The sequence below is a fragment of the Drosophila mauritiana genome, chromosome 3R, assembly GCF_004382145.1.
Source record: "Drosophila mauritiana strain mau12 chromosome 3R, ASM438214v1, whole genome shotgun sequence".
NCBI lineage: Eukaryota > Metazoa > Arthropoda > Insecta > Diptera > Drosophilidae > Drosophila > Drosophila mauritiana.
Genome location: NC_046670.1, coordinates 26056269 through 26075275, shown reverse-complemented (window position 1 = coordinate 26075275; position 19007 = coordinate 26056269). Strand labels below are relative to the sequence as shown.

The window sequence follows — 19007 nt, the reverse complement described above, 5'->3', positions numbered from 1 at the left end:
CACAATCGATGCCGCCTTGAAATTCTGCTTAAAGATTCGCGCAGTTCTTCAGCGCTTCCTCTTCGCTTCTTGGGGCTCTACTCTAGTTTCACATGTGTTCGGTTCGGAGCCTCCTCGCTTCGGCTCCACTTCGGCTCCAATTGTGGCGACTTCGGCTCCACTTCGGCGGTACGCGTCGCGGTATAAAAGCTCGCGCGCCAAAATCAGTGGCCTCCATAGAGCTGGCGACCACCAAGGCGCCAGATTCTCCTCGTTTCTCGGGACATTGGTATTCGGTGCGGGATTTTGCGATAGGGGAAGTGCAGGGGAAAGGATTCTACCTGTTGCCGGCACTCTAGCGCTCCACAAGAGCAGAGATTTCCAAAACCGAGTCCATATGATCCTGATTCTCCCATTTTCCCAGTTTTCCTTTTCGCATCGCACATGGCCCCGTTATGTGTGTTGGTTTCGCTCGTTGCCCGTCTCCCTTCCTCTTCTATTGGCACTTCTGGGAAGGATAGGAAGGAATGGATAGGAAAGCAAGGCAAGGGAAAGGAGCTGAGAACCAAGAGCTAAGAGAGAAGCAGAGAGAACGAAAAACGCGCGCCATCTCCCTCGCGCCCATTGGCTCATCAGCTGATCGTGCCCGGCCGGGGTGCGGTTATAAAAACCAGCTGCTCGGCATATCCAGCACATTCGTTCTCAGTTCGTCGTCGAGTCAACAGCTCTTCTTGTTCAGCCTTTCGGTTCCTCGTTCGGTGAATTGAGATTGTGCGGTTCAAATTATTGACAAAAAGAAAAACCTCGCACAACCACACTCCGAAATACAAAACAAAAAAAATCATGCTCAAACGGACACATTAACAAAAAAAAACAAACAAACTAAATTAACTAAAATGCAATACTAGCCAAAAACCAAGGACTACCTTCCAAAATTCTTAACAAACTGTAAATGAGTGCAGAGTGACCAAGAACAAATTGTGTTTTAGCAATTTCTTCGGCTTCAGACTCGCCAGCGAAATCGAACATCTTCGGCTCTTCGAAGCAACCAACGCAACACACAACACAAAAAACCAACAAAATGCTGTGGGAAACCATTGTGGAGGAAAACAACTGCAGCATGGATTGCAATATCAGGTAATTATACCATACCGCCCAAGGATTAGCAACAGCAAACCCCTTTTGCACCAGGAATACCAGTTGAAAATACGCGATAAAAAGTGCAAGTTCAAGAGCAACAGCAACAACAGCAAAGCAAAAAAAAAAAAAGAAACAAAAAACAGAAATGTAAACGATGTGGCCAACAAAAGTAAGAGTTCTTTTTATCACGCTCGGCACGTTTGCTTTTTGCCCGATTTTTATTTTGGCGCTCAGCTGTTGTTTTGTTGCTCGCTTGCCGTTTTTCATTCATTAAACCGGCTTCCGCGAGGCTCCAAAAAAAAGCAGCAGCAAAAAATGCTTTTCGTCCGTCGTCCGTCAGTCAGTCAGTCATTTTTTTTGCTTTTTTTCCTTTTTTCCTCGTGTTCTTTGCGGTTCTTTGTGCTGTTTTTTTGTTGTATTATCGCTGCGCTTGCGTGACGTGTGACCCAAAAGCAAAAAGTCAAGCTGAAAAGCAGATGCAAGCGAAAAGCAAAAGGGAATTCCATTTGGAGTACCGCTAATGCTTAAGTAGAATCAAGAAGAAGAAGAAGGTCCGTCGCGTTTTTAGGGAATTCATTAAAAAGTATAAAAAAATAGTTTACAATATCAATGATATCGTGTGCGCAAGTCGCATCCCACAAATTCCAGTTTTCGAAGCAACATTAAAGTACATTTCTAGTTCAGCTCCCTCTTCACCCAATTACAACAACCCCTCTGTGTTTTCTCGGGTATTTTTGTTGTTTTTACACCACCAACGCCACCACCACCACCACGTTTGTCAGTATTTTTAGCTGGGTTTATTGACCCGCTCTTGCGAGAGTTTAGGGAAGCAAAAGCAGCTCTCTTCCTCGATGCCGAACAGTTGACTAATCCTCCCCCTCTCTCTGTTTGCTCTTGCAGTAATAACACCAGCAGTTCGAGTAGCATCAACAAAATGAGTGGATCTCGTCGTGCTCGCCGTTCCCTGGAACTGATGAGCATGGACCAGGAGGAGCTGTCGTTCTACGACGACGACACTGTGCCCCAGGATCAGCAGCGCTCGGCCAGTCCGGAGCTGATGGGTCTGCTCTCGCCGGAGGGCTCGCCCCAGCGCTTCCAGATCATCCGCCAGCCGAAGATTCTGCCAGCAATGGGAGTATCGAGTGACCACACGCCGGCGCGCAGCTTCCGCATCTTCAACAGCCTGTCCTCCACCTGCTCCATGGAGTCCTCCATGGACGACGAGTACATGGAGCTCTTCGAGATGGAGTCGCAGAGCCAACAGACCGCCCTGGGCTTCCCCAGTGGCCTGAACTCGCTGATCAGCGGCCAGATCAAGGAGCAGCCTGCAGCCAAGTCGCCAGCGGGTCTGTCCATGCGCCGCCCTTCGGTCAGAAGGTGCCTCAGCATGACGGAGAGCAACACCAACAGCACCACCACCCCACCACCAAAGACCCCAGAGACTGCCCGGGATTGCTTCAAGCGCCCGGAACCACCAGCATCGGCCAACTGCTCGCCCATCCAGAGCAAACGCCATCGCTGCGCCGCCGTTGAGAAGGAGAACTGCCCCGCACCCAGCCCACTCAGCCAGGTCACAATTGGCCACCCCCCTCCACTGAGGAAGTGCATGTCCCTGAACGACGCCGAAATCATGTCCGCCCTGGCCCGCTCCGAGAACCGCAACGAGCCCGAGCTGATCGGCGACTTCAGCAAAGCCTATGCCCTGCCCCTGATGGAGGGTCGTCATCGGGATCTTAAGAGCATCTCCAGCGAAACAGTGGCTCGCCTGCTGAAGGGCGAGTTCAGCGATAAGGTGGCCAGCTACCGCATCATCGACTGCCGCTACCCCTACGAATTCGAGGGCGGCCACATCGAGGGAGCCAAGAACCTGTACACCACCGAGCAGATCCTCGATGAGTTCCTCACCGTCCAACAGACTGAGCTGCAGCAGCAGCAGAACGCCGAATCGGGACCCAAGCGCAACATCATCATCTTCCACTGCGAGTTCTCCTCGGAGCGTGGACCGAAAATGTCCCGCTTCCTGCGTAATCTGGATCGCGAGAGGAATACCAACGCCTACCCGGCGTTGCACTATCCCGAGATCTATCTGCTGCACAATGGATACAAGGAGTTCTTCGAGTCGCACGTTGAGCTGTGCGAACCCCATGCCTACCGCACCATGCTGGACCCCGCCTACAACGAGGCCTACCGCCACTTCCGCGCCAAGTCCAAGTCCTGGAACGGCGATGGCCTGGGCGGTGCCACCGGGCGGCTCAAGAAGTCGCGCTCGCGACTGATGCTGTAGGATGTGGGATGATCGTGCAGTTCGTTATCTAAGTTTGGGTGTTATCGTATTGTATATATAGACGTATAGGGGTATTTATTTCACGCTGCTTTTAAGTTGATTTTTGTTGATTTTCATTTGTTAATCCGTAGACTAAGTTTCTCGCACACGCAGACACACACCCGACACTCGCATTCATGCAAAACAGACAATTTCATTTGGAATTTAACGCTTTTGTTTAGTTATTATTGTTTTTATGGTTTCGGCTTTAGTTCAATTATTTAAGCACTCTAGTTCAAATTTTAAAGATAACCAACGAACAAGCAAACGAAAAATGTGCATTATAATCTAAAAACGTGAGGAACCATGTCACTTAAATTTAAGAGGCCGATCCGGAAATCAGACCCCTTAATCATTTGTAGATGATAAGCAGAACAAAAAATGGCTAAAAACAAAAAAAAAAAAACAAAAACGATTATCTCACAAAAACAAACACGCTCATTAATTTCATCCATAAAACTATATTTTTAAGAGCTAACGTTTAAGAGTTGAAAGTTAAAAACTTCTGCTAGGTACAATTTACGCTTATTATTTGTTTATTTTTATGTAATCCGTAAACGAACAAGGCCCCGAAACGCAAATGCAAACAAGAAAACAAATATTTTACCATGTAATGATTATTATTTAAGCAAAGCTTATTTTTGCATCAAAAAAGGCAATATTATTGAACAAAGACCATCAATTTTAAATATACTTAATACACGACGAAAAAGAACTGAAAATCCTGGAATTTTTATCATTCAAATGGAGGCAAATGCGCACTTTGTGCGGGATTTCGGTATTCTATGGGTTTTCTCAGAATTAACGCTTTGAAATTGGCGCGCAAGGCGAGTAGTTGCACTTTGTATATGCCAGAGGGCGCTGAGTCCGTTGAAAGTGAGTATAACAGCGGCGACTTTTTGGCAGACTGTTATACGTAAGGTTGTATGTCACTTTATATTTCTTTAAATTAGAGATGGACACGTGATGCTTTTTTGACATACGCATACGATATACAAAAACTCCTTTGTTAACTTGTTGCTCCCAACAACTTTACTAATACTTTTCTATAAATTGAAGGCAAAACCTAACACTTTCCGAAAATCGGCTTATGATAATCGAATTTCACCCCAAAGCAGATTATTCTCGATTATAGCTTATGTTCCAAATCACGTCCACACCCATTTGAATTTCTCCTTAAAATGATCAAATCTTTAATCCCAAAAAAAGGTGTGGATGAAAGCCAAACGAGGTTTGTGGCAATTAGCCAAAGGCAGTGCCCTAGCCACCGAAATAGTTCGAGCTTCAGGCCAATTTCCATGCCAAATTAACCCACTGAAGACTGAAATGAAGACTGAGTGAAAATTAGCTATTCAAATAATCAAAGTTGATTTGAACCAACAAGTAAATGTAAAAATAAAACATTCGAAATTTTATAAATACTTTAAAGGATGACCCAGATATGGGGCTTTCCCCAAAGGGCTAACCCGCCAAAGCCCCTCCTGTGAGCCCGCATGCTGCGTTTGTCTGTCCGTCTGTCTGTCTGTCCGCCTGCACTTGGTTTATCATGGTTTGTTTTTGCCACTTTTCGTGGCCCCTTATCTGCGGAGCCTCCGCCACGGGGGGTGGTCCAGAAGTGGGTGTGTTTCAGGTTGAGTGACTGGGTGAACTCTAGGGTCGAGTGGCTGAAGTGCCCAGTGGCATACGAAATAGAAAGAAATGGGTTAATCAGCGCAATTAGGGTCAAAAACACGTAGTGACATCGCTGCGTATGTGTGCAGCGTGAATCAAAATTGCGCATACGCCGGGTAAGCCCTGCCATTATTTCATTGCAATCGCCCGCTGTGAGTTTCGTGTGGGTCACACATGTGCTATTTTTTTTATTTTTTCTTTTTTACCTCCTATGCTCTACGATAGAACCAGCATACTGAATCTGCGATTCTCTGCGCCGACGCAAAGCAGCGATTCAATCTCTAAGCCGTCGACGTTTCGTTGGCTCTCCAGTTCTCGGCTTTCGGCTTTTCCGTCTGTATGGGTGAGCGGTGTAACCACGGGCTACCGTATAAGATAAAAGCGCCGTGCTCAGTAAACTTTAGATTCGCGTCGACCGTCGAACAGGTCGCACTCCTGCGTGTTTTCCCGCTTTTCTGTGGCTGTGGCTGAGGCTCTGGCAACGGTTGGTCCCAACAATCTTTGTGTGTCAAGCACCTCGAGAGGGCAGCTTGAACGGACTTGAATCGCAAAAAAGAACGCCAGATTTAACCCCGAAATCACGAGACAGCAACTACGCACTCGAAACAAGTGCCGAAAACAAGAATAGAGTGACACAAGTGTGTTAAGAACACAAACCAAAATAATATATATCCAAAGCCGAGAAAAAACAAGTTTAAGTGCTGAACTGCGCACCATAAATAATGTGTTGTCCAAAATAATTCCATTACATCCACTTCGTGATTATTTATATTAAGACTGCCTACCTGTGAAGACAAAAGTTTAAAGACTCCGCAAATCCAGGAAGAAATCATCAGATATTAAAATTATTTATGAATATTGAGTATTTATTAACGGAATGCAAGTTTCTTGAACTCTTGAATTCGCTTCATTATAATTACCTTTCGAACTTATTAGCATCTTAAAGCACTTTTACTTGACTTCGCAATTCTTCAAAGTTCTTGAAGCTAGTATCTTGACCGCTGCTGTACTTACTCCCAGTTAACTCGAAGGGATCAATTGATGGGTCAATGTCACAGCAGCACGTGTTTTTCGAATTTTTTTGAGAAATCACAACAAGTTAACAAGTGCATTTAATTCAATTTCAAGCGGACAGTTTTATTGTCTTTCGATTCGGGAATTTATTTGCACGTTTTCTTAACAGCTTCCTGTATTTAATAAGCATCAAAACAGTGAATTCAATGAACTTTTATTGATCAGAACAATTTATTGATATTTACCTGATGAAAAACATATTAGTAATTTTTATCTATGCGGACCCAATCTATATTCGTTCATATATGATAATCTGCAAAGTTCATTGACCCGAATTTACATTTATTTATATGCAACCAAAGAAGAACCCAGAAAGCCAAACCAAAAGAACAACTTTTGCATAATTAAGACTGAAGCTCGAAGAAGTCCAGAAAAATAAAAAAAAGAGCAGGGAATTGCAATCTGGTTAATCCAGTACAGTACTGGAATCTATGCAGGTTTCCTTCTTTGCTCCCTTGGGATATTCTGGATAGGCTAGGTCTATAGATAGATACCCAGTTACTTCCTAAAGGTATTCAATTGTTAAAGTGTGCGTGCTTACTTAACAAAATAGTTAAACGTTGAACAAAAAGTTCAAAAGCCGAAGTGAAGGCGTGGGAACACAGTTGATGGGTATAATAAACTAACTTTGAAGGCAACCAAGATTTATAGATGCTTAGGCATAGTATTAAAAAGTAAACTTATATTTATGATAAACAACTATATATATTTTAAAACAAACAGACCAGTTACACCTAGTTTCCATGTGCAGTTAACGGCACAATATTTATTCCGTACTCGATCAGCTGATCAACTACAGATATTCCGATATCATTTAGTACCCCTGGCAAGGGCTATCTACAATCAACTACATATAGTCTGTACATTTATCAGGTAGCCGGCGCATAATGCCAATTGTGAGGAGAGTTTCAATCGGGTTTCATTGGCCCAGACCTTAATACGTGCCCGGCATAACGATCCTAACATAATAAATAAAACAATTTGCATTAATTTGAAGTAAATCAGCGAAACCGCATAGGCAGCAAAAAGCGCGCTGCGAATTATACAGTGGACATCAGTCAACACCATTGTGTTTTGTTGAAAAAATAATAATTGTTTATCATTAACTGGGCGAGAGAAAGCGAAGCACAAGTTTTGAATAAATTGTATTCGAATTAATGACACTTTAAGTAGAATAATGCGGGATTTCTGTTAGTGGATGGATACCCACTGTTTATGATTTGGCAAAGTGATTTGGTTAATTGCTTTAGTTTGCTCTGCTTGAGCGCCCCGCTAATAAGTGATTCCCCCGCTCTTCCCCTCAGATTTGGTAATGAAGTGGTTTCTGCTGTTCGTGGCGGCCCTTGGCCTGGGATTAGCCACCGCCGACACCTCCGCCGACTCCATCGAGTCCACCTACAACTACTACCGCCTACCCACATCGCTGCATCCACAGAAGTACCACCTCCGCATCCTGACACTGCTGGAGAATCCGGAGGACCTGCGCTTTTCCGGTTCCGTGACGATCCTGATCGAAGCCCTGGAAAACACCAGGAACATAACGCTGCACTCCAAGAATCTGACCATCGATGAGTCCCAGATCACCCTGCGCCAGATCGGCGGAGAGGGCAAGGAGGAGAACTGCGTGTCCTCCACAGCGGTGAATCCCTCCCACGACTTCTACATCCTCAAGACCTGCCAGGAACTTTTGGCCGGCAACACCTACGAGTTGTACATGCCCTTCACCGCCGACCTGAACCGACAACTCGAGGGCTACTACCGCAGTTCCTACAAGGATCCCGTGGCCAATCTTACCAAGTGCGTCCGCAGACTTTAGGAAGTAAATTAGCTGGAAACTAATGGCTTATTTCCTATTGCAGATGGATCTCCGTTACCCAATTTGAACCGGCATCGGCTCGATTGGCCTTCCCCTGCTTTGATGAGCCCGATTTCAAGGCTCCTTTCGTGGTCACTCTGGGATATCATAAGAAGTACACGGGTATAAGCAACATGCCCGTGAAGGAAACCAAGCCACAGTAAGTCATCGCGTAGCTTTCAGAACTTTCCACAGAAGCTACATTAACTTTATTCTTCCAGTGAAACCCTCGCCGACTACATATGGTGCGAGTTCCAGGAGTCGGTGCCCATGTCCACCTACCTGGTTGCCTACTCCGTGAACGATTTTTCGCACAAGCCCTCCACCCTGCCCAATAGCGCTCTATTCCGGACTTGGGCCCGACCCAATGCCATCGACCAGTGCGATTATGCCGCTGAGTTTGGTCCCAAAGTGCTGCAATACTACGAACAGTTCTTCGGCATCAAGTTCCCGCTTCCCAAGATCGATCAGATTGCAGTGCCCGATTTCAGTGCCGGCGCCATGGAGAACTGGGGTCTGGTGACCTACAGGGAGATTGCCCTGCTCTACTCGGCGGCTCACTCCTCGCTGGCGGATAAGCAACGGGTGGCCAGCGTGGTGGCCCATGAGTTGGCCCATCAGTGGTTCGGCAACCTGGTCACCATGAAGTGGTGGACCGACCTGTGGCTGAACGAGGGATTCGCCACCTATGTGGCCAGTTTGGGTGTGGAGAATATCAATCCGGAATGGCGTTCCATGGAGCAGGAGTCGCTGTCCAACCTGCTGACCATTTTCCGCAGGGACGCCCTGGAGAGCAGCCATCCCATCTCGAGACCCATCCAAATGGTGTCGGAGATCTCGGAGAGTTTCGATCAGATCTCCTACCAGAAGGGCTCCACGGTGCTGCGCATGATGCACTTGTTCCTGGGCGAGGAGTCCTTCCGCTCCGGTCTGCAGGCCTATCTGCAGAAGTTCTCCTACAAGAATGCTGAGCAGGACAATCTCTGGGAGTCGCTCACCCAGGCAGCCCACAAGTATCGAGCTCTGCCCAAGAGCTATGACATCAAGAGCATCATGGACTCGTGGACCCTGCAAGCTGGGTAGGTCCCTGCAGGATAAGCTTGTTTTAAGTAACCACTAAATATCCTTTCTCTGCCAGCTACCCTGTGATCAACGTGACGCGAGACTACGCCGCCAGGACGGCCAAGCTCAACCAGGAGCGCTACCTCCTGAACACCCAGGTAGCCCGAGCTCATCGCGGCGGTTGCTGGTGGGTGCCACTGAGTTACACCACACAGGCGGTGCAGGACTTCAACAACACGGCGCCCAAGGCGTGGATGGAGTGCGGCAAGAATGGCGAGAGCCTGCCTAAGACCATTCAGGATCTGCCAGGACCCGATCAGTGGGTGATCTTCAACACGCAGCTCTCGACGCTGTACAAGGTCAACTACGATGCCCAGAACTGGAAGCTTCTTATTGAGACCTTGACCAATGGAGATTTCGAACGCATCCACGTGATCAACCGAGCTCAGCTGATCGACGATGCCCTATATCTGGCCTGGACCGGCGAACAGGATTACGAGATCGCCATGAGACTGATCGAGTATCTGCAGCGGGAGCGGGAGTATCTGCCCTGGAAGTCGGCCTTCGAGAATCTGAAGCGAGTGGGCCGCATTGTCCGCCAGACACCCGATTTCGAGTTCTTCAAGGTGTGTGTCTTAAAGTATCCTAATGCTCTTCTACAACGTGCTCCCCGTGTAATCCCATTCTCATTTGTATTTCGAAACAATCCTTTCAAAATTGCTCACACCTAACTTCATCTACCCACCTAACTTGCCATGGGCAACCCACCGACAGTTGTTCTTTGTCGTAAGTCTAACTAGATAGCACCCTAAATACAATTAATACTTTTGAATGTGACAAGTGCCGGGTATATGAACCTTTATTACAGTTTTTTTAAATGAATTTATGTACCCTCAATGCAGCGCTACATGAAGAAGCTGATCCTGCCGATCTACGAGCACCTGAATGGCATCAACGACACATTCAGCGCGATTCCGCAGCAGGATCAGGTGCTGCTGAAGACAATGGTGGTCAACTGGGCGTGTCAGTACCAGGTGGGCGATTGTGTGCCCCAGGCCCTGGCCTACTACCGCAACTGGCGAGCGGAGGCTAATCCCGACGAGAAGAACCCGGTTCCGATCAACGTTCGTAGCACTGTGTACTGCACCTCCATTAAGCACGGATCCGATTCGGATTGGGAGTTCCTGTGGACGCGCTACAAGAAGTCCAATGTGGCGGCTGAGAAGCGCACCATTCTGACTGCTTTGGGCTGCTCGAGGGAGGTGTGGCTGCTGCAGCGCTATCTGGAGCTGACCTTTGACCCCAAGGAGGCCATTCGCAAGCAGGACTCGATGTGGGCCTTCCAGGCGGTGGCCTTCAATGAGGTGGGCTTCCTGCTGGCCAAGAAGTATTTCATGGACAACGTCGACTTCATCTACAAGTTGTAAGATTTCGCATTTGTGATGGATAAAACTTCGGCTAAGGGTTTCTGTTTTTTTTTTAGCTACCATCCGCTCACCAAGGACATGTCCCGCCTCCTCTCGCCGCTTTCCGAGCAGGTTATCACGCTGAGCGACTTCAACGAGTTCAAGGACTTCGTGAACAACTCCCGCCAGTCGCTGAAGGGTCTGGAACAGGCCATCCAGCAGACCCTGGAGATCATGCTCACCAATGTGCAGTGGAAGGAGCGAAACTACCACCAGATGTCCCGCTCCATCCAGCAACTGCTCTAGATTACCCAGCTCCCAGTCCAGCCTCTCATCAGCTCACTATGAGAAGCATCTCTTGATTTCAGCAGGAATGTTATGAATGTTTAAAGTCGCTTAAATAAACTATTTAATACTCTACTATTCGTGTATCTCAAGATGGAAGTCTTTTAATTTCTGAATTGGAAGTGGATAGAGTAAAGGAGGTGAAAGACTTTTTAAAATATTACTTAATAACTAGTAGTAATGGTTAAATTAACTTTCTGCGGCTAATACGGCGTAAAATCAGGCTATAATGATCGAAGACTAACATAGTATGCATTGTAATGAGTTTCATACAAAATATATTTATATATGTTCAACAGGATTTTTTCCTATACATCTTCAAAAAGACATTTTAAAATAAGTGGAGTACTGTCTTTCTACTGCGAGCAATGCGATGTAAAATAACGTATACGCCGGGTAAGCCCCACTCTGTTTTGCAGCTGATAATGATACTCTGAGCTGCGAATTTTCCGAGTTAGTCTCTCTCTTAGTTGCTCTCTGGAAACCGTAGACCCAGTTCGATCGTCGAACTAGTGGCATTCTGTCACCATCCTCTGGTGAGATCGGTAGTGCCACTAGTTGCTATCTTTTAGTTTTTTGTTCTCTATCTTTTTTCTAAGTAAACCAATTTGTCGGTAAATCGTGAAACACGTTCCAAATGTAGTGCCAAATAACTAAAGCGATTTCATTGTGTGTCTACGAATAGTTGAACTTTGATTTAAGACTTTGTGGCTAAGCAGCTTCTAATCATTTATCACAGTTTGGTGTGAACTATTAGAAATACAGAGAATGAAGAGGCAAAACAAATATTAACAAACAATACTATAACAATAATCAGCTCCTTTGTTTTGAAATTAAAAAAAAAAATAAATATTAAACAATATACAAGTGCGATTTGATTATATTGCAAATAATCAATTACCTCCACACTTTCTGATTAAAATTCCGGTTCATGACATCGACAGATCGGGAGATTCCTTTGCGATAATGTTTTTGATAAGCCATGAATGAAAAATATATATATAATAATAATACAATTTGCATAACTGAAAATGAACAAATTATTTTCTTCGAGCTAAAGATACATTTTTAGCTGCATATTGTATTATTATTACTTTTGTTGATAGTTTTCTTATATATTGTATATATTTTTCCCCTCAGTTTCGGCTATGAAGTGTTTTCTCTTGCTCGTTCTGGTTATTGGCCTGGATTTATCCTCGGCCAACTCGATTTCCAGCTATAACCACTACCGACTGCCAACTGCCTTAAGACCCCAAAAGTATTACTTGCGTATCCTGACACTGTTGGAAAGTCCTGATGATCTCCGTTTCGCCGGAAATGTGCAAATCGTGATTGAAGCCCTGAAAAACACCAGGAACATAACGCTGCACTCGAAGAACCTGACCATCGATGAATCCCGGATCACCCTGCGCCAAATTAGCGGTGCGTCAAACAAGGATAATTGTGTGTCATCCACATTCGTTAATCCCACCCATGACTATTACATCATGCACACCTGCGAGGAACTTTTGGCCGGCAATGTGTACAAACTTGGCCTTCCATTTTCTGCTGATCTAACTCGTCAACTTTTTGGTTACTACCTCAGTTCCTACAAGAATCCTGTGACCAACAAGACACGGTGGGTCCAATCCTTTAAGTTTAACCTTATCTATCTGATGCCCAAAATCTCATTTCAGCTGGCTGTCTGCTACTCAATTCGAACCATCCTACGCTCGAAAGGCATTTCCCTGCTTCGATGAGCCCGGTTTTAAGGCATCCTTTGTGGTCACTTTGGGCTATCACAAGCAGTTCAAGGCGCTCAGCAATATGCCCGTGAGGGAAATCAGGAAACAGTATGTCCTTCTTGCCCAATAGTTTATTCATTTTACTTAATATTATTTCCTATGAGCAGCGAGTCCCTTCCAAACTACATATGGTGCGAGTTCCAGGAGTCGGTGCCGATGTCCACCTACCTGGTGGCATATTCAGTTAATGATTTCACCTTTAAGCCCTCCACTCTGCCAAATGGAGCTCTATTCCGGACTTGGGCCAGGCCCAATGCGATCGATCAGTGTGATTATGCCGCGGAGTTTGGACCCAAAGTGCTGCAATACTACGAGGAGTTCTTCGGCATCAGGTATCCGCTTCCCAAGATCGATCAGATGGCAGTTCCGGACTTCAGCGCTGGTGCCATGGAGAACTGGGGTCTGGTCAAATACAGAGAATCCACACTTCTCTACTCGCCGACCCACTCTTCACTGGCGGATAAACAGGACCTGGCCAATGTAATAGCTCATGAGTTGGCCCACCAATGGTTCGGTAATCTGGTGACGATGAAGTGGTGGACCGACCTCTGGCTGAACGAGGGATTCGCCACCTATGTGGCCGGCTTGGGAATGCAGAAAATCCATCCGGAGTGGGACTCAAGGGATAAGAGTTCTTTGGTCGCTCTGATGACCTCCTTCCGCCTGGACTCGCTGGTGAGCAGCCATCCCATATCGAGGCCCATTCGAATGGTGGCGGAAATCGAAGAAAGCTTTGATGCCATATCTTACCAAAAGGGATCCGCGGTGTTGCGAATGATGCACTTGTTCATGGGCGAGGAGTCCTTCCGATCGGGGCTAAAGGAGTATCTTAAGGTTTACGCCTATAAGAACGCCGAACAGAATAACCTATGGGAGTCACTCACCACAGCAGCTCATCAAAATGGAGCTCTGGCCGGGCACTATGACATAAATACCATTATGGACTCGTGGACTCTGCAAACCGGGTAAGTCCATACTCGTGTTCAAAACATTTCCGTTAATTTCAAATGCCTTTCTCAGATACCCTGTGCTCAATATTACCCGTGACTATTCGGCTGGAACCGCTGAGATTACCCAGGAACGTTACTTGCGCAACTCCCAGATACCCCAAGCGGACCGCGTTGGCTGCTGGTGGGTGCCACTGAGCTATACTAGCCGGGAGGAGAATGACTTCAATACCACGGCACCCAAGGCGTGGATGGAGTGCAGCAGTACGGACGAAGGTGTGCCTACAATCATTGATCATCAAGCTGGACCCGAAGAATGGCTGATCCTCAACATTCAGCTGTCGACGCCTTACAAAGCCAACTATGATGCCAGAAACTGGAAGCTGTTGATTGATGCTTTGAACAGCAAGGAGTTCGAGAGTATTCACGTGATCAACAGAGCCCAGCTTTTAGACGATGTCCTCTACTTCGCCTGGACGGGGGAACAGGACTACGAAACCGCACTGCAAGTGACCAACTATCTGCGGAGGGAACGAGATCTTATTCCTTGGAAATCGGCCCTGGACAACTTGAAGTTGCTGAACCGCATCCTGCGACAAACTCCCAACTTTGGGTCATTTAAAGTATGTTTTACATCTATGTTATGACGATGAACCTCATGAATGCAATCCTTAATTTCCAGCGCTACATGAAGAGGCTTCTTACTCCGATCTATGAGCACCTGCATGGCATGAACGACACTTTCAGCTCGATGCCGCAGCAGGATGAGGTCCTTTTGAAGACTACGGTGGTCAATGTGGCGTGTCAGTACGACGTATCCGATTGTGTGACCCAGGCGCAGGCCTATTTCCGCAGATGGCGGGCAGAGGCCAATCCTGACGAGAACAACCCGGTTCCATTAAACCTTCGCAGCACAGTGTACTGCACAGCAATAGGTCAAGGCACGGAGGAGGATTGGAACTTCCTGTGGACGCGGTACAGGAAATCGAATGTGGGATCCGAGAGGCAGACCATCTTGAGTACCCTGGGCTGCTCGAAGGAGGTTTGGATACTGCAGCGTTACATGGAGAAGTCATTCGATCCCAAGAGCGCCATTCGCAAGCAGGACTCATCGCTGTGCTTCCAGGCGGTGGCCTCCGGGCAAGTGGGCTTCCTCCTGGCCAAGCAGTACTTCATAGAGAATGTTGAGCTTATCCACAAGTAGTAAGTATAACTATTGGCAGGGAAATCTTATTATATGGCTCATCTTTCCCTCCAGCTATTATCCACAGACCAGAACCATGTCGCGACTATTGACGCCGCTGTCCGAGCAAGTTAGCACACTCAGTGATCTGAAAAAGTTCAGATCCTTTGCCAACGATTCCCGACAGTTACTGAAGGGCATTCGTCAGGCGATGCAGCAGAGCCTGGAGACGATGCTCACCAATGTGCAGTGGATGGATTGGAACTATCATCAGTTCTCCCGGACCATACGCCGCCATTTGTGATGCTCACCAATGGGTTTGGAGCCTCCCAAAAAGCCTCTTTAATGTTATAGTATTATAAGTGAAGATTGAAAATACAAACAAGATTACCCGTTTCTCAGTTAGTGACGATAGAACGACGAAGAAATTTCGAAATTCTTTTTGCAAATTCTTGCCAAACAAATAAAAAATATATTTATTAATCTGTATGCTTAATCTGAATCTTCTAGCTTATCAATGTCCAGTGGAAGGTTCCAAACTATCCTTAGATTTTTAACTTCTCCGCAGAGAAATCCGGACTTAAATACACAACTTTATTTTGTTGTTATGCATAAACAAATAAACCATTTCTCTATTCTGCTTTCAACAAGTTCCACGAAGTATTATTTATAAACAAGAGAACAGAACTGAGAACTAGATTGTTATACTCTCCTTAATCTCTCTTTGAGTAATACGCTCAGAAATTGTTACTATATTTTCAAGCCGATCTTCAAGTTAGCATCATTCGATCCGGTGTGTTCAGATGTACTGTCAAGTATTCTCGGAGTACTACTAGATTAAATCGTGGTTTGGGGTAACAAAAGTCAGCGATTAAATCACAAAGATACGGATTGTTGAAGCAGTTTTGATAGTTTGGTTTGGACAAGCAGTTTTGATAGAGAATTGGTTCCGGTTTTGTAACAAATAATAATAAACAAAGCACCGGAAAAAAATGAAAAGATCCAAATGCAAAACTTGAAGATTTAGTTAAACTACAGCCTCTTCCAGGAGTTAACTAATTCAAGTGTGGGATTCACTTTTTGCAGAATCCAGTATGAAGTGGCTTGTGTTAGTTGTAATAACCCTTGGCCTTGGATTAGCCACGCCTATCTCGTCCTATAATCATTATCGCCTGCCGACGGCTCTTCGACCTATCAAGTATGACCTGCACGTCCTAACCCAGCTGGAAAATGCTGATGCTTTTAGGTTTGCCGGAAGTGTGGACATCAAAATCCAAGTCTTGGAAAACACCAACAACATAACTTTGCATTCAAAGGAACTGACGATCGATGAGACGGCGAGCACTCTTCGCCAAATTGGCGGAGAGGATCTAAAGGATAACTGCGTGTCCTCCACAGAGGTAAATCCCGAACACGACTTCTATATCCTTCGCACCTGCAGAGAACTTTTGGCTGGTCAAGTCTATAAGCTAAGTCTGCAATTTTCGTCCACATTGTCAGACCGATTGGAGGGATACTACCGCAGTTCCTATGTGGATCCTGCGGCCAATGAGACCAGGTGTGAACTGGGATTTCCCGAAGAAGATAACAGATATTTAAAACTTGTACATATGTTCCTGCAGATGGATCTCAATTACCCATTTCGAACCAGCCTCCGCGCGCCTGGCATTTCCCTGTTTCGATGAACCTGGCTACAAGGCACCTTTCTCGATCACATTGAGATATCACAAGAAGTTCAGCGGACTTAGCAATATGCCCGTGAAGCGTACCGGGAAAGAGTAAATTTAACTTTTACTTCACATAATCTGTAATACAATAGTCGCTATTTTTCAGTGATTTCCTTCCCGATTACATATGGACCGAGTTCCAGGAGTCATTGCCGATGTCCACCTATCTGGTCGCCTATTCCGTGAATGATTTCTCCCACAAACCATCTACTTTACCCAATGGCACACTTTTCCGCACCTGGGCAAGGCCAAATGCGATCGATCAGTGTGGTTATGCCGCGGAGTTCGGACCCAAAGTACTCAACTACTACGAGGAGTTGTTTGGCATCAAGTTCCCGCTCCGCAAGGTGGATCAGATCGCAGTGCCAGACTTCAATATTGGAGCCATGGAAAACTGGGGCTTGGTGACGTATAGGGAAACTGCACTTCTATATTCGAGCGAATTTTCCTCGCTGAAGGACAAACAGGAACTCGCGAATGTGGTGGCTCATGAATTGGCACACCAGTGGTTTGGCAACCTGGTGACCATGAAGTGGTGGACCGACCTCTGGCTTAAGGAGGGAGTAGCCACCTACCTGGCTACTTTGTGTGTGGAGCACATCCATCCGGAATGGCGTTCCATGGAGCTAGAATCTCTGGCCAACTTGCTAGCCATTTTCCGAGAGGACTCTCTGGAGAGCAGTCACCCCATTTCGAGACCCGTCGGGAAGGTATCGCAGATCTCTGAAAGCTTCGATGCGATCTCATACGAGAAAGGTTCATCTGTGCTTCGTATGATGCACTTGTTCCTGGGCGAGGAGGCATTCCGGAACGGACTGAAATCGTATTTAAATAGGTACGCCTACCAGAATGCGGAGCAGGACAATCTTTGGGAATCTCTCACCCTAGCTGCCCATAAGACTGGTTCTCTACCAATGGACTACGACATCAAGACCATCATGGACTGGTGGACCCTGCAAACGGGGTATCCGGTGATTAATGTGACACGTGACTACACATCAAGGACCGCAAATCTCAGCCAGGAGCGCTATCTCCTGAATTCAGATGTATCTAGAGCACACAAAGGATGCTGGTGGGTGCCACTTAGCTACACAAGTCAGGAGGAAAAGGACTTCAACAACACTGTGCCCAAGGAGTGGATGGAGTGCACCGAGACTGGTGAAAGTGTTCCCAAGACCATCGAGGATCTGCCAGGACCCGATCAGTGGGTGATCTTTAACAACCAACTTTCGGCGCCGTATAAGGTCAACTACGATGCCCAGAACTGGAAACTTCTGATCGAGACTTTGAACAGCGAGGATTATCAGTCCATCCATGTGATCAACAGGGCCCAGCTCATAGAAGATGTCCTGTTCTTCGCTTGGACAGGGGAGCAGGACTACGAGATCGCTTTGCAGGTGATCAGCTATTTGAAAAGGGAACAGGAGCTTCTTCCCTGGAAATCGGCCTTCGACAATCTAAAGCTGGTGAATCGAATTGTCCGACAGACATCAAGCTTTGAGTTCTTCAAGGTAGGCTTCTGTTGAATACTTGAAAAATGCAGATCTAAAAGGGTTTCGTTTCCTTAGAGCTTTTTGAAAAAGATTATCACACCTGTATATGAGCACCTGAATGGCATCAACGACACATTCAGCGCGATTCCGCAGCAGGATCAGGTGCTGCTGAAGACAATGGTGGTTAACTGGGCGTGTCAGTACCAGGTGGGCGATTGTGTGCCCCAGGCCCTGGCCTACTACCGCAACTGGCGAGCGGAGGCTAATCCCGACGAGAAGAACCCGGTTCCGATCAACGTTCGTAGCACTGTGTACTGCACCTCCATTAAGCACGGATCCGATTCGGATTGGGAGTTCCTGTGGACGCGCTACAAGAAGTCCAATGTAGCGGCTGAGAAACGCACCATTCTGACTGCTTTGGGCTGCTCGAGGGAGGTGTGGCTGCTGCAGCGCTATCTGGAGCTGATCTTCGACGCCAAGGAAGGTATTCGCAAGGGGGATTCGAAGTGGGCGTTCCAGGCGGTGGCCAAAACGGAGGTCGGGTTCCTTCTGGCCAAGAAGTACTTTATGGACAACATTGGGCCTATAAGTGATTAGTGAGTACAAGCAGGTTTCATAGAGACATCTATATATACAATTTGATACTTTCAGCTATAATCAGCTAATCAAGAGCATTTCCCGACTTCTGGAACCCATTCAAAAGCAGATTTACACCCGGAAGGACTACGATGAGTTCAAGCAATTTTTGGCCGGTTCCCAGGAGTTCCTTGAGGGTTCGGAGGAGGCGATTCAACAGACTTTGGAGATAATACTGACCAATGTGCAGTGGCAGGAGCGAAACTATGATCAGTTGACACGGGCAATCAAACATCTCCTGTAGACTTTCTACACAGTTCACTCTCTCTATCGAGTTAGTAAGCAACTAAACCACAAATTAAGTACCTCTTATTATGCTTAATAAATTGGAAATTTTAAAAAATTACGAATGATGCATATTCTCAGAACTCTCGGGTAATCT

At 46.4% G+C, this 19007-nt stretch overlaps 4 protein-coding genes and 1 long non-coding RNA gene across 5 annotated transcripts; 4 read left to right on the top strand and 1 right to left on the bottom strand.

The window, feature by feature from the left end:
• Nucleotides 1-213: 213 nt before the first annotated feature.
• LOC117145381 (M-phase inducer phosphatase) lies at nt 214-4157 on the top strand. Its single transcript, XM_033311014.1, has 2 exons — nt 214-1116; nt 2020-4157. The coding sequence occupies exons 1-2, from the start codon at nt 1061-1063 to the stop codon at nt 3401-3403; spliced, it is 1440 nt and encodes a 479-aa protein (XP_033166905.1). The 5' UTR covers nt 214-1060; the 3' UTR covers nt 3404-4157.
• A 1340-nt stretch (nt 4158-5497) lies between these two features.
• LOC117145821 (aminopeptidase Ey-like) lies at nt 5498-10947 on the top strand. The gene is made up of 7 exons (XM_033311623.1): nt 5498-5597; nt 7492-7984; nt 8047-8202; nt 8264-9121; nt 9181-9730; nt 10007-10527; nt 10588-10947. Exons 2-7 carry the CDS (start codon nt 7500-7502, stop codon nt 10814-10816), a joined length of 2799 nt encoding a protein of 932 aa, XP_033167514.1. The 5' UTR covers nt 5498-5597; nt 7492-7499; the 3' UTR covers nt 10817-10947.
• LOC117145824 lies at nt 9973-18180 on the bottom strand. Its single transcript, XR_004459735.1, has 2 exons — nt 18104-18180; nt 9973-10045 (listed from the first exon to the last, which is right to left on the bottom strand). It is a non-coding gene; the product is annotated as an uncharacterized LOC117145824 (long non-coding RNA).
• On the top strand, nt 11160-15266 carry LOC117145820 (aminopeptidase Ey-like). Its single transcript, XM_033311622.1, has 7 exons — nt 11160-11251; nt 11996-12473; nt 12532-12687; nt 12747-13604; nt 13660-14209; nt 14269-14789; nt 14845-15266. Exons 1-7 carry the CDS (start codon nt 11224-11226, stop codon nt 15071-15073), a joined length of 2820 nt encoding a protein of 939 aa, XP_033167513.1. The 5' UTR covers nt 11160-11223; the 3' UTR covers nt 15074-15266.
• Nucleotides 15559-18917, top strand: LOC117145823 (aminopeptidase N-like). The gene is made up of 6 exons (XM_033311624.1): nt 15559-15574; nt 15856-16327; nt 16392-16547; nt 16603-18007; nt 18065-18585; nt 18641-18917. The coding sequence occupies exons 2-6, from the start codon at nt 15864-15866 to the stop codon at nt 18867-18869; spliced, it is 2775 nt and encodes a 924-aa protein (XP_033167515.1). The 5' UTR covers nt 15559-15574; nt 15856-15863; the 3' UTR covers nt 18870-18917.
• Nucleotides 18918-19007: the final 90 nt, after the last annotated feature.

Coding starts and splice junctions, on each gene's coding strand:
- LOC117145381 (XM_033311014.1), top strand. CDS start 1,061: ATGCTGTGGGAAACCATTGTGGAGGAAAACAACTGCAGCATGGATTGC. Junction 1,117..2,019: donor AGCATGGATTGCAATATCAG/GTAATTATACCA, acceptor TTGCTCTTGCAG/TAATAACACCAGCAGTTCGA.
- LOC117145821 (XM_033311623.1), top strand. CDS start 7,500: ATGAAGTGGTTTCTGCTGTTCGTGGCGGCCCTTGGCCTGGGATTAGCC. Junction 8,203..8,263: donor GTGAAGGAAACCAAGCCACA/GTAAGTCATCGC, acceptor TTATTCTTCCAG/TGAAACCCTCGCCGACTACA. Junction 9,731..10,006: donor CCGATTTCGAGTTCTTCAAG/GTGTGTGTCTTA, acceptor CCCTCAATGCAG/CGCTACATGAAGAAGCTGAT.
- LOC117145820 (XM_033311622.1), top strand. CDS start 11,224: ATGCGATGTAAAATAACGTATACGCCGG. Junction 13,605..13,659: donor TCGTGGACTCTGCAAACCGG/GTAAGTCCATAC, acceptor TGCCTTTCTCAG/ATACCCTGTGCTCAATATTA. Junction 14,210..14,268: donor CCAACTTTGGGTCATTTAAA/GTATGTTTTACA, acceptor CTTAATTTCCAG/CGCTACATGAAGAGGCTTCT.
- LOC117145823 (XM_033311624.1), top strand. CDS start 15,864: ATGAAGTGGCTTGTGTTAGTTGTAATAACCCTTGGCCTTGGATTAGCC. Junction 16,328..16,391: donor CCTGCGGCCAATGAGACCAG/GTGTGAACTGGG, acceptor ATGTTCCTGCAG/ATGGATCTCAATTACCCATT. Junction 18,586..18,640: donor ATTGGGCCTATAAGTGATTA/GTGAGTACAAGC, acceptor TGATACTTTCAG/CTATAATCAGCTAATCAAGA.